At 38.4% G+C, this 17,873-nt stretch overlaps 1 protein-coding gene across 2 annotated transcripts in view; it reads right to left on the bottom strand.

Moving 5' to 3' along the window:
* myo10l3 (myosin X, like 3) overlaps nt 1–17,873 on the bottom strand; it is a 59,737-nt gene that overhangs the window by 35,274 nt on the left and 6,590 nt on the right. For both annotated transcript variants that reach the window (XM_024286667.2, XM_036209611.1), the window contains exon 2: nt 7,543–7,641. In XM_024286667.2, coding sequence (XP_024142435.1) covers nt 7,543–7,641 — 99 coding nt within the window. The remainder of the gene's footprint in view (nt 1–7,542; nt 7,642–17,873) is intronic.

The raw sequence follows: 17,873 nt of genomic DNA, 5'->3' as shown, positions 1-17,873 counted from the left end.
TAAGCATTTTTTACTATAATTCAGTTTTGATTAAAAAAAAAATTGGACAAAAAAAGGTAAATCCTCAACTTGCAATAAAAGATAGTTAATATAAAATACACTGATTAAAATGATACAACTTTAAAATGAAGCTAAAAGCCCAAATTTTGACCTTTTGCTGGAACTGGGACAGTCTTTTGTCCCGTTGTCACTGAAACCCCACCCTGCTGCTGCGCTTTGTTCAAGCAGCCCCACTGAATATTCACATGTACTGAGGTGGAGCAGTGTCTGTATGAGAGGGGGAGCCAGCAAAACCGTGCAGACACAAAAACCTGTGCGCAGAAATCAATACTTTCAGTTTGAAATTGTCTGTTTTGATTCTTTCCCCATCTATTTTTTAATACTTCACCCCCACCCCCCCGTCTTACAGTGAATCCATCTGGTGCTGGGAGGTCCCACCCAGACCCAGGAGAAAAAAAACACGGGGGGGTGGTGGAGAAAAAGGGGGAAAAGCTTAACAATGATGACGATTGAAGACAAAATGCAGAACTGAGGGGATTTTGCAGCAAAACCACTATGCTGATGCCCTCCTAAATGTACAGTCTGCACTGCTATATAAATAAAAGTTTGGTCTGACTCGTGCATTAGTAGTGTTTTAGAGGGCTGACTCATGGCTGAACATTAAAGCACAGATAATGGCTCCATTGATTGATTATCCAGAAATGCCTTCGAGGCCATCGATGATCTATTTCAAAACAACAAAGACTGTTGACTTCAAAAGCACTTCTTCAGGGAATTTATTCTCTTTGGGCTAAAGATTGAATAAGAACATTTTATGTTATTAATTCATCTTTAGTCATTAATTAAAATGTATACAAGTTGTGTTTTTAGCATGTTCTTGTAGCATTTTTCTCATAAAGGTGCATTTCTAAATATCTTTTTATTTAAATCATTCTGAATCAGGAGCAGATGAAAAAATGTGTTATAAAAAAAGCTTATAGCTGTTCCATAAACTCTAAATTGGCAGCTAGTACGTCATCATTTTCTGCCTCACAGATCTGTCTCACAACTCTATTGAAAAGCTCCAGTATTGGTCAGCATTTATGTTCCATTGATAATATTATTTTGAGGTTGTGAGGGGTTGTAAGCTAGCAGAAAAGAGTGTAAACAAAGGGATGATGGGACGTGAGCATAGGCTTACACCCATTCAACAGTCTCACAACAAATTTCTAATGAATTACTGCTGCTCTGCAGAAACTATGTCCTAGAAAACGACACAGATTTTAAAATTTTGGCTAAAAACAGCATAATCATAATTAAAAGTCCCCTGGAAACGCTTTTACAGTAGATTAACAGATGATTTAAGTGGAATAAAAAAAAGAAAAAAAATGTGCTTATTTTTATAGATAACATTTAACTCTAATCAAACATTAAATACATGCATGAAGACATACAGGCTGCTGTTGTGATTAACTTCAATTCCTACTTGGTGAGAAATGGTGACGTCAAAAGTCGTTGAAAGAGAAGGCAAGATGGCGTCCAAGTACAACATAAAACTCGTCATTAGCCTGAGGTTGAAATGTTGCAACTGTAGCCGGATGCTGAATTTGCATATCTATACGAGAAGATTACTAACCTCCCTTTACTCTCTTTTCACTCCACAACTTTATTTGATTTGATCTTGATGTGACTATATCGTTTAACAGTATTTAAGTGGTTCATTCGGAGCTCCTGACACACAGTAGATCGGTCGAATCGGCCATCATAGTGTAAACATCAGGGAATTGAACAAATTCCAGAATCGGAGGCACCAACAGTCATTGCTGCACTAATGATAGTTGGCAGGTTTAATTTGCTGCACTGAAAAGCACAAATATCAAAAGTAAAACAACTTAGGCAAAAAGTCTTGAATGTATTTATAGTCATTAAAAATTAATAAATACCCAAACCTGGTAGAATACCTTTGGATAAGATCAACGATGACGACAAAGATGAGTATGTTATAAACACAAATAAATAGTTGATAGCTGTTATTTTCTCCAAAATATTACCTTATCAGGGACTACTGTTTATTATAGGTAACTGATCCACTTCCTGCTTTTCTTTATTCACCTTTGAGAGGTTTGGAAAGGACAAAAATGCAAAGAATGAGAGGAAAGAATGACAGAAACCTAATTTATTAAACAAAATGTAACACAAGTTAGAACTCCAAATGTGAAAAAAGGCTAAAACCTGAGCCACAACAGGTAAAAAGTAACTATATCGGATGTGATGTGGACCACGTCCTAAATAGTCACAACTCTGGTGAAACTCACACATCATTAACCTAGCCTGTGTCACTTGGCTCCACAGAGAGATGCCGTCAAACTGACAGACCCAGACAGCGTTCAGATTTGCTGAGCAGTGCGTCTGACGGTTTTAACTTGTCCACTCGTGGCTCCATGCATCATTTATGAGTGAGGAGGCGGCGATGAACGCCGATATTACCGCTAACGTGACAGGAGCCAGGTCAGCCCGTCGAGGCAGAGGCCGTGCAAGCACTGCAGCAGTGATGGATAGTGGCACATCCCAACAGCAAAATGGAAAAGCCTGCCAGGATCCATTTACACATTACACATGTGACGATGTCCACAGACTCACTCTGTGACAACACACACTCAAACACACATGACCAAGGAAGGATCAGCTGACTATGTTTGTAATTTATGGTAAGTTCACATCGACCCCCTCACCTAAAGTATTACTGGAAAATCTCTCTTTCGGATAAAGGCCAGGAATTTGTTCTTATTAAGGCTTCTGATCAGGGATTATGCTAACTATTGACCCAAAAGGAAGCAAAAGCACACACAACCAGAAGACCTGCAACTTCTGCAGAGAATGCATGTGTCAAAATATTTTTAGGCATTAATATTAAGTTGAGAATTTAAAATACAGTCGACAAAAAAAGTAAAAATAAAAAAAAATGCTGTAAGATATTATATATCTCAACTTCAATGCTTATTTTCAAACAAGAACAAAAACAATCACACCAACAATCACAGACATAATACGATATTAAGACTGATCACAGTTTGAAAAAGAGAAAAACAAGGTAAATATCAGATATTTGTCAAATCGTTTATAGTGGTTAAGGGTTAATCAATCCTGAATTGTTAAAATTTGGAAAGAGCTGAAAATAACTAAATCTATTTGCAGTAACATTTGGCTTTTCTACTTCAATTGAGCTTTTCAAAATTCCTTATGCTTTTTTTTTGCTTCTTTATACAATTTTTATTTAGTATTTTGTCATCTTTTTTTTTTTACTATATTTAGTGGTTTACAAAGTTTTTTTTATCTGCTATTACTATAATTTTGAGATTTTTGTACTGTTTTTCTTTCTTCAACTTTTTCTACTCTGTTTTTTGAATGCTGAGCCAAATTATTTCAAAGATTTTGGGGAAGACTTTCTTAAAACTTTAACATTATTGGTATTTTTTACATGTTGTGGGATTTTTCTGATGATAGAGGACATTTATCTAAAGAAAATTAATCTTAGTTTTTGTATTTTTGAGTATTTAAAAAAATGCAGTTGTAAAAGGTCTATAGCAGTGAAATAGAAGCTACAGTCGACGGGCCACAAGCTCTCTTCTCCATCCTTCTCTTCTCGTCCAACCTGGCATTTGGTTCAAAACTGTACGGCTGGATATCTCCAATATTGCTCGCCTTTTTGCCGCACCGGGGATGTTGGGTTGGGATTGTAAGGGGTTGTAAGCTAGTGGGAGAGCATATAAACAGATGGATGACGGGATATGGGCTGTGGCTTACTCCGCCCCCACTTATAAGCGAATTGACTTCTGCTGCTCTGCGGAAACTATGTCCTAGAAAACCCCACAAGTGTTTGGATTTCAGCTAAAAACTGCATAAAAAACTGGAAACACTTCTATGATTGATCAGGAGATGATAGGACGGGGACTTTAAGACTTTTGCATTATTTTTTTTTTCTACAAATGTTCCCCCACCGTTCATTCAGTGCTGAGCATGTGACTTTTTTTGGGGGGGAGGACTAAAACAAGACTTGCCTTGAGTTGGATTAAGCTTAAATCCTTAAGCACATTCAGTGACTATCTTTAACTGTCAGCATTCACTCATTCATCTTTACAGAAATTTCTGTTCTTCCACTAAAAGCTTCACGTTCTTGTGATTCCATCTCCAGCATTCCAGGATTCAGCAACAGCGGAGCCACCCATGTAACAGTCCTATTCTCACATGACATATTCCAATGATACGGTCAGGCAATTGGCCAGATGCAGCTTTGTGGTTCCCCCTCCATGTTGCAAAAATATGTGATGTCAAATAAGCCAGAAGGTCATTTATATTTTTCCTGTGGAGCGTGGTGAAATTCCTTTGGATTAAATGGAATAACAAATATCCTCCTGGTCAGTCGTCTCTTTGACCAGTTGACAAAACAAGGCTGATTTCCCATGCTGAAAACATCTCCACCACTGACCGCAGAGGGTAATAAAATCTCACCGAGGGGCGAGTCAGTTTACATCTGACGAATCTTCCACCGCACTGGATACAGAACAATCTTATGAGGAGCTTTAAAAACTATTTCACTGATAGTATATCAAAATACTAAAGTTTTGCTTCCATTTACACAACATTTTAATAGTATTAAATTAATAAAATTAGGTCAAATGAGCAGAGCTGGTTCTTTATTTTGCAGATTGATGCTATATTACTAAAAAGGAAATTCTGTTCATTTTTTTGTGGCTCAAAGGCATCCCACAAGATATATTTGAGGTTGTAGATCCGACTTCTCCGACCCACGGACATATGAGTGGGAAATCATTTTTAAGCGTTCATCGCCGCCCCTCTCTCCCTCCCCTCCACAGGATTTCCTTCAGACACAAAGACCGCCGTATGCTGCCAAACAGATAAGTTCAGTCCAGTGGATTGTTACTGAGACTTCATTCCTGTCATTCTTACTTTCCTACAAAAGGTGTTGATCCCAATGCAGACCTCTCAGATGAAACATGACGGAAAACGATTACAGACGGACGTGTAAAAATAAAATTATAACTCTCATCTTAAATAAAAAATAAGAACAGAATTTATTTAGACCTGGGAGCTGCAGCCTTCTTTTATCTCTTTATTGTAGCCCTGTGGCTTTAAATATAAAAAGTAAGAAATTTTAATAAAGTATTGGTTAATTTGTTTGAGTTTTATCATTCATCAATTATTAACAAATCAAATAACACTCTCCATCCATCTATAGTTATAAAAAATGCAATTTTTAATTGGACTTTTTTGCTTTTTTTAATTCAAATAAATCTCCTGCAGCAGGAGGAAGATAGTTGACACAGTTTTTGTTTTATTTTGAAAGGAACTTAGATGTGCTGCTGTTAAAAGTAAAACAAAAATATAATAATAATGTAATTGTATTCAATTATTGTAAGATTTAAGAGCTGTATGCCATAAATGAAGAGTTTAATCGTCTCAAAAATATAAAAAAGGCTATTAATCTAAACATAAAATAGGACTTTGTGGCTCTGGTTGGGTTTTGAACAGTAAAACTGGACCAAATGGCTTTTTTATCATGACAGGTTGCAGACCCTGATTTAAACCATGCAGCAGCAGCTTGGACAAACTTCTCTTAACAATACTTGGACACTCTTTCATGTAGTCCAGGGTTTCTTTCCTTCTTAACCCTCTTTAGATTGTAGATTTGCTGATGTAGCGCGGTTCTTTGTCTTGATATTTGATCCAGTTTCGGGCAGCTAAAAGCTAAAAGCTGTCTGCCAGACATCCTCTCATTTAGAATACCCTGGTATCTGTCTGTATGAGTTTGTGTGGCTCCAGGAAAAGCCCAAATCATCACCTCTCCACCCCCATGGCTGACAAAAGGGTGGATGTGTTTGAGTTAAGGGGCCTATATCATGCGAAATCAACCTTAGCTTTTAAATGTTTTATAATGTTAATTCCACATAGAGAACAACCCCAACCCCTGTTTATGCATATCTAAGCATCCATCCATGAAAACGAGTGGATCCTCACATTGTGACAAAAGAAAGTGGGGAACAGCCCCTTCCAGGTTAACACACGCCCACTTTCTCAGCTGAGCTAGTGATGATCGGCAAAACGCTTTCTTTTTATATGCACAATATATACATCTATTTTATACATCTATCCTTTCTTTCTTTATTTGTTTCCTTTCATGAAGCAGCAGGAACATCAAAAACACAAGATCAAATACAGAAAACAACACAGTCCTACAACTTCATGAATGAAAGGGAGCAGATAGAAGAACAATGTTCTTATTATGGGTCTGCCCCTGCTAAATAGAAAAACTCGTAGATATAAACAAGTATACATAGTTCACTTAAACCATGGTCACTTACAAAAGAAATAAATATTGAATTAATTTTTTGCATTTTATTCTTGCCATTTTTTTTATTTTTAGATCTTTTTTTTTTTAAAAAGGGACTATGTGATCTATTATCTGGTGTGTCGTCATGGTAACACAAAAGTGCATCGCTGAGCCTTGTTCAGAAGATGAGGAAAAATTTGTTTTAAGTAAAACAGTGCAGTGATACAGAACATTTGGGCTATGTGACCAGAAATGTCTGCCAATCAGCTGCCAATCAGAATCAAGTATTGATCCGGAGCATGATATAAGTTCATCTAAAGTGCAGAAACACAATGTTTGTTTCTTATGACTGTATGTCAGTACTGCAACAGACTGGCGACCTGTTCGGGGTGTACCCCGCCTTCGCCCTTCAGTAGCCGGGATAGGCTCCGGCAACCCCGCGACCCCGAAAGGGACACAGCGGTCGAGAAAATGGATGGATGGATGGATGTATGTCAGTATTTTGTTTTATTGGAGTAATACTGTAATACTTTATACTTCTACTTATCTAGCTGTTGATGTGTTTTTGTACACACAATTTACACTTCTAGGATATCTGTGTTAACACTTGATAAATAAAAAAAAATCAGACAATAAAAACAAAGGAAATTTTTTTGTTTAAAAGCTGTATCTTGTCATAAAATAAAATTTATCAAGTAAAACATTGCGACTAATTGTGATTAATCAGAACCCAAATGTGTGATTTATCTGGTTGATTTTTTTAATCGATTGAAAGCACCAATTTTAAGATAAAATCAGACTTTACAATATTTATTTTTTCTGCATTATAGTGTTTTATTGTCTTTGCAGTACTTTCCAAAAATACAACTGTTTTATTGAAAATTCAAATAATTATCTTTGTAGAATTTTTATATTTACTAAAAAAAATCTTCAAAAACGTTTTTGAGGATGTTTTTAAAACTATGTTAGAATTAGAATTTATGGGGAAAAAATGGAGAAAAATCAATAATACAACTTTACTCTTGAGGGAAAAAAAAAGTATTTCGTGAAGGAAAAGGGGAAAAAGAAACTCATTGTGTTTTCTAATGCAACATTTCTGCTCCTTCTTAGCAGCTCATTGTCTCTAATCCTTAATTGTCAAGTTCATGAGTATTAGTGTGGCTAATTCTAAGGTGAGACGGGGTCACAATGAGGTGATCAAGAGGACGTCTTACCTTTCCATATTCTGTGCCTAGAACCAGACACAGGTCATCGCAGGAGCTGACGGTGGAAGGCAGCAGTTGCTCTTTGTGTCTGAGCCAGACACGCGCTCCCTGTAAGAGACCAACAGCGCAGCTTTAGCATCCAGACAAGAGGCTTGCACTGAAATTTCACAGAAAACACTACAGCCTTGTGGGAAAAAAATGCACAACTGATTAAAACGAGTGAAGAAAACATTCAAATATTCACACATGATTAGATTTATTTGAGTTTTCCTGAGAATATTTATTCCTTTGTAGCAGATGGCCATTTCTTAGACTGGAAAGATGTGGTGATTGTCCTGATTAAATGTCAGAAAAAGGTTAAGATGATCAGATTAGTCATTCATACTCTATAAAACCGTCAAAAAAGCTTTTAGTGTTTAATGTGTGCGACTTGTTTCTGAAGAAGACAATTTACGGAGTGGCTGTAGCTCAGAGAGTACAGTAATCAGCTGCTCATTGGGCAGCTGGTTGTTCCATTCACTGGCGTTTACAGCCAGTGTGTCCTAAGGCATCACAATTAACCCCCAAAACACCCATCAGTGTGAGTCACGCTTTGCAAGCCCCCTGAATAAAAGCATCTACTAAATGCAAGATCTCCGTCTCCGATTGAGCCTTTGCTCACATTAGCAAATAAATCAATACGATTGCATCTCTATGTTTCAGTCGGGCAGACCACAACAAACAGTTCACCATTAGCCTGGACGGGATCCTGTTTTCAGATGAAGATTAGGTCCGGCGCTCTGCAGCTGGTCTGGGCGGCCGGGCGTCCTGTGTTTGTGTATCCATGCGGAGTCACTGACCTTCCCAGACGTGTTTGTTAGCAGCTCAGTAACCAGAAGCAAAAACAGGAATCTGAGGCTGATTGCTTAGATGAGCTGCCATTTCCTTACAGTGGTGGATGTGCATTTTTAGAATGACTGAGTCTATCGGGACTTTGTGGGGTTGTAAAAGTGCCAGTTTATCAGTGATAGAAGCAAAAAGTCTAAAAGTATGTTGGTAGGTTTTCTTTCTTTTGGCTTAACACTAAACGCTTAGTCACGGTTTCTGTCAAAGAACTTGTTTCTGAACTCCCATTAATCATTCCACGCGTGACCACTGATGTGGTCAGTGAAGCATGGCGCATAAGTGAATCGTGTGAACAATAGAGCATAAACTGAAAAAAAAATCAATATTCATGGATTCCGCGAGGAAACCTTATACAAGGTCGCCACTTTCAGACATCAATCCTCATTAACTATTAACAGGCTGCTCCATGTGCACAAATTTGCCCACTGAGTGTCTTCCACCAGGGTCAGAGGTAAGATCCAGATGCTTTCAATTCATGAACTCATATGACAAACAGAGGAAGGAATCATAACCAAAGGGCATCTTGTTAGTACATGTTCTTAGAGTCCCACTCTGATCATCTTTTGATCTACTGTAAAAGTGTTCTCATTGGTTCTTTAATTATGATTAAGCTATTTTTAGGCAAAACCATAGACTGTAGAATCACTGGACAGCTCAACCCTTCCTCCTTCCATGAACTAGCAGGTACTTCCTATTTGGAACACAAGAGGGGAGGAGTTGCGATGTCCAGTTATTTCTACTGTCAATGGACTTCACACACAAACATAACAGTAATTATAAAAGAGACATCAGGCTTGGCCTTGCTGTGAGGAAACAATTTATCCGAATTCTCCAACACCAAGAGGCATCTCAGCCACAGAACATCACCACAGCACCCATCTACACCGGACAGCATCAGGGTCCACTCCACAGCAATGATGAACCCCAGCCGCCCCAGCAAGGGCGAGCACCATGGCAACAACCCCAGACCAAACCAGCAAGCCCTGCTACACAAGATCCCCAAATGGAAAGATTGCGGCTAAAATCATAGACTTAAAAATAGATGCATAAAATGTATTTAAGCAAAACTGGTGAGCAATTTAAAAGCTGTTTTTATATATACTCCTGATTCACAACAATTTGAAAAAAGAAACACTCAAAAATGAAATTCTACGCTTTTTATATGTGTTTTCCTAAGAAAAATTCTACAAGAACATGCTAAAAACACAATTTTCATTGGATTTGGGTATTTTTCCTAAACAAAGCATTAATCAATTAAACCAGCGACAGTAAAAAAATTGTATTTTTTAATCAAGGTTTATGTTTTTCCTAAGCTGTCTAATGGAGCAGAGCAAAAAGTGGCCATCCACCCTTAGGGAATGACTGAGAGGGGATAAAGCGGGGGGTGTAAATTAAGATGAAGAGGAGTGAGAAGGGGAAGAGGAAGGGTGTGGGGAGCTGATGTTGCCCCACCTTCTATTGTCTGGGAAAATATACCCACAAACAGAAGCATCACACATATAAAGTGCGTTTTGCAACACATTTTAACCCACTTTTTACCCAATGTGAGATGACTGGAGATTTCCAAACAAGCCAGTGACCGGGTCTGCCTGGTACCAGATTAGCAGGCAGGGTTGATTCAAGAAAAGCTCCTCCACGTGAGCCCACAGCAGAGATTAATCGGTTTACTCTAAAGATTTTAAAAAGCTTGCCTGTTATTACGTAACTGGAAATACAGCAAGTGTGGCCCAAATTTACCAGAAATCAGCTGGTACACTAGATCCAGAGCGCATTCTTTTGACTAACTATGGCTCTGACAGAGTAGAAACACCAAAATGTTGAAACACTGTGAATTTAGTGAGTTGTACGAGTAAGGAAATAACAAATGATGGGCATGCTGGGACAGGAAAGACTGGGATGGCCTGTGAATATGACGCCTGCTGATTTATTCAAGATTTTCTTGGAGATGTTGCTTCATCACTAAACTCAAAGCACGTGGTTGTTAAGCAAACATTATCCAAGATCGGAACATTCACAAAGCGAGACAAAACTAATTCTAGTGTTGGCAAAAAATGATCAACGTTCTGTAAAACGTTTTCTATTCTGCTGCAACAAAGCTTACATTACATATTTTTATGTATAACTAGTTAAAGCCTAATGAAAAGAAGAGAAAAGTACTTTTTCTTACAGTTGAATACACAAGGAAAAAAAATATTTTTCCAGTTATTTAGTTTTATCACATGATCTACTGAAACAAAACAATAATAATTTATTTAAAGAAAATGAAAACCAAACTTATTTTTTATTTGTCTGAATACTTATTAATGTAAAATTATCTTATGACTTGTCATAAATCTAAATCTTTCGCTAAATCTTTCTTGATGTCCAACAGTTTAAATCATCACAAATTGTTTGCAGAATTATGTTTGTTGCTCCAAAGCTCACCAGCGAGTGGTTAATTCAAAAAGAAAGTCAAAGAGCAAATAATTATAGATACACTCCAATGAAAATGGTGTTTCTGGTGTTTTTAACATGATCTTGTAGCAATTTCCTTAAGATGGAGAGCTTATATGAAGAAAATTAAGCTTAAAATTGTTTTTCTGAGTATTTCTTTATTCAAATCATTGTGAATAAGTAGCAAATAAAAAATGCTGTTAGAAAACGCTTGTATGTAGATGCAACTATGACCAGGTCCATGCTCCGCTCCACTCTTATGGATTCACTTGTGGACGACTAGATCCATGTATGTCTTTGTTTTCCTTGTCTAAACTGGCATCTAGCTCAAAACTATACAGCTGACTACATTCCCTAAAGATTAACTTATCATGTGGTAGATTTAACTTTTTATTTACTTGTAAAAAAAAAAGCTTCTGCAAATTAGTGACTAATTGTGAACATAAAAGATGTCGGTTACCATTCATCTCTTACTGTGCATCTCCACATCAGAAAATAAAGAAGTTCCTTATTAATGTTAAACACCAATATTAGTTATTGCAAATTTAATAGATTATTTAAAAAAAAATGTTTGATGGTTAATCTGAAGAATCCTTCAGATTATCCACAATCGTTGCCTGCCAGTAAAGTTTAGGTTAATCTGAGAGGCTTTCCACTGACTGGAGTGCCCAATTGACCAACATGGGACCGCGTTTATCCATTTGTTTGGTCATGTCGGCGTGTGTGTGTAAAGAGTCTGAAGCCCGAGGGTATAAAGTCAAGATAAATTGTCTCAGCAGCAGCAACAGATGGTCCAGAAAAGCTCCGCCCCTCGCCATCCTCTGGAGCTCTGTCACTAAGTCAGGACAAAGGAAGCCACCTCTGACAGAGAGCTCGGAAGTTAACCAGGCGGAAATATCCCAAACAAAAGCCAGCTGGGACACAAAGGGGGCACGGGTATCAGCTTGTGTTGAGTCTAACTGACTTGAATTACCTCCCACTGCACAACTAACCTCTCCGACAGCAGCGAAACCATCGCTTCTTGCATACTAATCACTGGAAAGTACACTGCACATTTGGTAATAAAGTCCAGTCATCTCTGGGTTTGATTACCAGGTGTCAGCTGACTCCTCTTCTAAGCCGTTGCTCGCCAGATGTTTTAATGATTAGATTAAAAAAGCCAAATTGAACTGCTGCCACGACATCTCCAGCTGGAGCCAAAATCACATTCCCAACGCTGCCTGTCAAAGGCCACGTGTAGCACTGCTGAGGCGAAACCAGCTGACAATAGTAATTCAAGCTCCCAAAACAGCCTGTAAGTCCACGTCCCATCATGCTCTCTGACACAGAAGCCATGCTGGCTGAATGATGTGATCCCTGAGCTCCAGGCTTATGTTTCGCCAGTTTGGATAATGAACCACAGCTCAAAGATTTTCTAATGAATGCCTCCCTAAATATTTAAAAGCATACAAAGCACAAGGTGCTGCGGCTCTTTCTTTCTTTCCTCCCAGAGAAGAGGCTCAAGCCGTATCAGGTGATGTATAAGCCACAGCAAAAGAAAACCAATTAACTCAAGAATTGACACTTCATTGTCGTGAGGTAATTTCTTGAATGGTGGTGTAGATTCAGGGAATTGTGATGAACAGAGAAAGCTGGCAGACTGCAGTGAGCAGCTGGCTCCACCACTGGTCATTCTGCAGTGTCGACAAATAACTTCACTTGAAACTATAAAAGAAAAGAAAATGGAAACAAAAAATATATATAAAAAAACAAACAAAATAAATGAAAAAAATCAAGAACACAGAAAAAGGTGATATTGAGTGCACATAGCTTGTAGTCACATGATCTACTGGTTTTTAAGTAGAGGATTTAAACATGTTATTATTTAGAGAGTTATATTTCATTAAACACTGGACTTTTTTAAATGGAAAATAGACATAAAAACACACAGTTAGGTCTCTCTAGACCCAAAGACGTGATACATTACCTTGCTAAAAACATTAGAGCATTTATTTAATCTCAAATATCAGAATCAATTCTGCATTAAATCGCAAATTGTATAAGATTGAGTAGCTCAAGACAAACAGAAGAGATCGGTGTACAAAAAAGCAAGAGATAGTCAGAGTGCAAATATGATGATAATTTTTGCAAGGATGCAATTACTACATAAAAAAGTGTATGAGTAAATGTATAAAAGAGTAATGAGCGGTAACAAGTAGATATGCAGTTAAATGATAACATTCTTTAGGAGATACACTCAGAATTGTTGCCATTTTCAATAAATCTATCCACAGAGGAAACAAGAAAAGATAATGAAGAGCTTCCCTATTTAATAAGTTAGGCCATGGTACAATGGAGTCAAGGGAAATTTGGGTATACTTTCTATATTGCAGGTATCATATAAACTGATCTGGTTTCTGTCACTTTTTTTTTAAGATAAAACTTCCTGTAAAGGTGCTTTGACACCGAATGCGATTCACGCAACGAATTTGCGTGCCCTGCCCCTCTTTCGTTGCGCGACGAATTTGCTGCTTATCGCCTGTCAAATAATGTGTTCCTGAGCTTAACGCCACGGCCACATATGGGAGGAGCTACCAGCTAATGCATTTAGGATGATCGCTATAAAGAAAGGTGTCTGTGGATATCTCACTTAGAATGTATGGAAGGCAAAGATGATATTGAAAAATAAATAAGGTTTATTTATTGTGAAGAGTTCTACAAAAACATCGGTAACCATGTTTTCATGTTTGGGTTTATATGATTATCATTCAAAGATTTTCCCAGTACAGGGGCTGTGTCTGTATGACAGCCGTTTCCGCTGTGTTTCTGTGTCTCTGTGTCTGAGCTTGAAGGCTCTCTGTCTTGCACTAACCTTAAGGGGAAAAATAAATTAATACTTTTAGAATAATTTCTGGATGAGGCCCGAGCCCGGCATATCGAGAGAGTGAGCTCCGCTGCGGGACCGAAAAACCGACGATCTGTCCAGAGTGTATCCCGCCTTCACCCAAAAGTAGCTGGATGAGCTCTGCAAGCCTGTGGCTCCAGTGGGTAAATGGAAAAGATGGGAGTTCAGGACAGAAACACTCGCTTTGGATTAGTATTCTACCCGCTGATCAAGTCACTGAAAATGTCATGTGCCCAAAGCTGAGTTCCTGGATTGGCTGATGTGACGCAGCAACCTATCAAACTTCAGATATTTACATTTTGACTGTGCTGCCCAATTCGCGCCTCATCGCTCCAATCGAGCTGCTGCCAGACCTTCGTGCTGCGCTCGTCACTCAAATCGCGTCGCGGAACTTCAGATCGCCTCATGTTGTGTCTGTTCCACTGATTAACATGAAAACTGGCCACCTCCGCCAAGTGAATCGAATTCGGTGGGATTGCACCTTAAGGGCTGCACGGTGGTGGAGTGGTTAGCATTCTTGCCTCATAGCAAGAAGGCCCCGGGTCAAGTCCCGGCTGGGGGACCTGAAACAGAAACACCAATTGGGGGCCTTTCTGTGTGGAGTTTGCATGTTTTCCCCATGCATGTTTGGGGTTTCTCCGGCTACCTCCCACCATTCAAAAACATGGTTAATTGGTTAAATTGTCTCTATAGGTGTGAGTATGAGTATGTATGGGTGTGTTACTGTGACCCTGCCACTGTCCATGGTCTATCCTGCCTCTGCCCACAAGTGGCCAGGTTAGGCTCCAGCAGCCACTTAACCCCAAAAGGGACAAAACGGGTTTAAACAGGAAATCAAAAATATGTTTCTTGGTACCAATCTAGAAATAATTAACCCAGTTTTTTTCAGCCCAAGAGAATAAAAACACAGGCTTGTCTCATATTTGACCATTAACATGACACTGGTAGTGTGATTGTTTACGGGACATTAACACCTTCTAATAATTGATGGAACAAATTATACTGTCCACAAAATCCTGTAAAAAAAATGTCCAACTGTTTTATTTCAGAGCCCTTGAATAATGTGAATCATTACTCGTGCTTTGCAACAAAGAATTACAGAGACAGCTTTGAAAAACTCAGAAAACTGTTAATTTGTACCAAAATATTGATCCACAGCAAATCATTAAGCCCACCTCCATGTAATTACAGTATAAAAGGAGTTTTGAAGTGGCTTAAATCTTACTGAAATGCAACCAAATGAGCTTAAATAAACCAGTAATGCTAAATACGCTGAATTAAAAACAATTTTGCAAGCACAAACGGATCAAAATGACTGAAAAAACAATACTGAAGAAATAATGCCAGCTACTGCAATTGAGCTTGTTTCTGCCAAAAGGGAAACAATGAAGTATGTGTGACCTGTTCAGCAAACAAACACAAAGTATAATGGACGTAATCTTCTAAAACCTCACCTAAAAGGTTTAAATTCCCATGAAGCTTTTCATCAACATCTCAGCTTTCGATCAAGTTCTGACACAGAATTTTAAGAAGAGATCCAAACATTTCTCAAAGGTCTTAAACTGTTGTTCTGGGAAGGAAGTATTGAATGAAATCTGTCCTACATTTTCCTGTCTTTGTTTTTTTTTTTAACTCCCTCTCTACCATCTGTCTGCAGCACAGCCAGTAAGGTGAGGGCAGACTCTGTGGTGACCGAGGAGAGACATCAGATGATTAAAGGCCTCCTCTATAACATCTGTGCAGGGAGACGAATGAACCAACAATGGAGAGAGCAGCTGATCATAAATGTACTAATAGAGGAGGAGGAGGAGGAGGAAGAGGGCTTCCCCAGGCTGTGATGGAGGAGGAAGTGTGCTTTGAAAGCTATAAAAAATTACAAAATGACTAGAAAGTAGCAGCAAAACTGTGATAAAAATAAAAGTATGACTCAGAATTCCTTTAAAAGAGTGTTTTGTTTACATAAAAGGACACTGATGAGGATCTGGGTCATAACGATAGAGTACAATTAAGCCTGTATTTGTAGTAGATCAATGTGTGCATTTGCATGACTATGCCAGCAGACAGTCACTGTCTCTGGAGGATGAAGAGGGCTCCTCCCCATCGTCGTCTGACGCCGCTAATCTGCTAACTGAGTTTGCTTAAAAGAATTTGCATAATTAATTATGTCTGCAGGAGCATGACAGAAAGAAGAGGAACGCCTGGCTCCTCGCCACAGACTCTGCACAGTGTGACTGTCTTATCTTCAGGGTACATGTTTTCATTCATCTGCTGTTCTAGATCAGTGTAAGGTTTCACCTTGAGTTCCTGCTTTTGACGCTTTCCAGCCAATGAAATACTAGAAAAGTGCAACACAAAGGATCTAGTTTGATTAAATTTGAAGTTAGTAACTTGACTGTATGGGGGCCACTTGGCAAAACTCTTCCATCCGTATGTCTGTAGATCTGACTGCTAAAGGAATCCTAAAGATATTTGAGGAATGTTGCCCGGTCAGGACTCCAAGAGACTTTGGTTGTTTGTTTAACTGACATGTAAGGCATAGCGAGTGGGATAAGATATACGACTCCTGTCTTTGACCTTCACTTCTAGTTTCACTTTTTTTTGCAGGAAGCTGTGCCCGACTGTTTTAAGAAAACAACTCTAGACGTTCCAACAAAGCAGTCTTTTAACCGGGCGATATTTTCTCATATACAATCCTAGAAGAAATATTCAAAACAGAAAGGAGTTTTGCAGCTTTTGTTTGTGTATTTCTACTGGAAATCTTTAACTTTCTATTTCTAAAAACAAACAACACATAAAGGATTAAGAAGAAATCTATAAATACAAAATGATGAGAACTACCAACAATTCTACGCCCACACTTTTTGGCATCCTTTTATTTTAAGCTTAACTTGTTTTTTATTATCTAGCCACAAGTTAAGCTTTAATAGGTAGTTATTCCTCACTCTAACAGAGCTTTCCAACTCAAATGCATTAAATAGCAGATTCCAATGTAGTTAAGCACTAGTTAAAGAGTCTATTTACCATAGATCTGGTGAAGAATCATATTTTTGTTTTCTTGTCTACCTGAGTTGAAGGATACTTTCACATGCAGTTGTTTGGTCTGTAACAGTTTTTTTTCTTTTTTGATATTTTGTCAGCAAACAGTTTTATGCAGACCAAACACAAGCGTCTGCATGAAACAAGGGGTCTTGATTCACTTGCAAGTGAACTCTGTGGAGGTTCCGGTAACAGTGTGATTGCTAATGGATAATCCAACAGCACAGTAACAGAAAAAAATGTCCAAAAGTGTAATATTAAGGAAGAAATCAGGGAAAGAAAGGGGTCAATCATGAGGATGGGATCATCAAAGAAGAGACTAGAGATGTCAGAGTCCAGGCGAGGGTCAGGGCAGGCGGCAAGCAATCAGAGATGAAGCAAGGTCACATAAACAGAAGATCAGGTCCAGATAGAAACGCTCAGTAATGCAGGCAGGGGGGCACAAACAATACTTTGCATTGAACGAAGCTGCAGTTCTTAAGTGTCATGTGGTTAATGAGCAGATGAGAGTTAGGTGAGTGGCATCCTGGAACTGTGCGCTGGGGTTGCTGGGAGATGTAGTCCATTCAGTGCTTTGGAGATGCCTCCCACTGATGGCCAGAGGGGGAGAAAGAGCGCTGACTCCAGACAGAGGGTGGGAACATTTGGAAATATTTCAGTTGACTTCACTGGACTGTACTAAGATCAGAAGAGTTTTCATAGATCAAGTTGCAATTTTTGGCATAGTGCGACTTATATGTGATTTAAAAAAAATAAATATTGGTTTTATATTTGTTATGTTCCCACAAATGATTGTCCTTTAGTGGTTAGTTCCCACTAACAACCGCTAGAGGGCACTGTAGATGTTTGAATCAGTATATGATACTGGCAGCAACGCAGAAGAAGAAATGCCATTAAAAACAAACATGGAGGAGAATTCTCCTGAACTTCATGATCTTTTTTCATATTTGCACTGAGACAATGATTAAAAAGTTATTATTCTTGTTTTTATTTTTCCCTCCTTGTACTATTGCGGGACAGGAAGTCATGAAAATGAGTTACAGAGAAATTAAGTACTACTGAAAGTGCTGTCATTCAGACAATAGAAAGAAAATATCGTTGC

This window comes from Oryzias melastigma, linkage group LG21, assembly GCF_002922805.2.
Source record: "Oryzias melastigma strain HK-1 linkage group LG21, ASM292280v2, whole genome shotgun sequence".
In the NCBI taxonomy this organism is placed as follows: Eukaryota; Metazoa; Chordata; class Actinopteri; order Beloniformes; family Adrianichthyidae; genus Oryzias; species Oryzias melastigma.
This window is presented reverse-complemented; position numbering and strand designations above follow the sequence as displayed.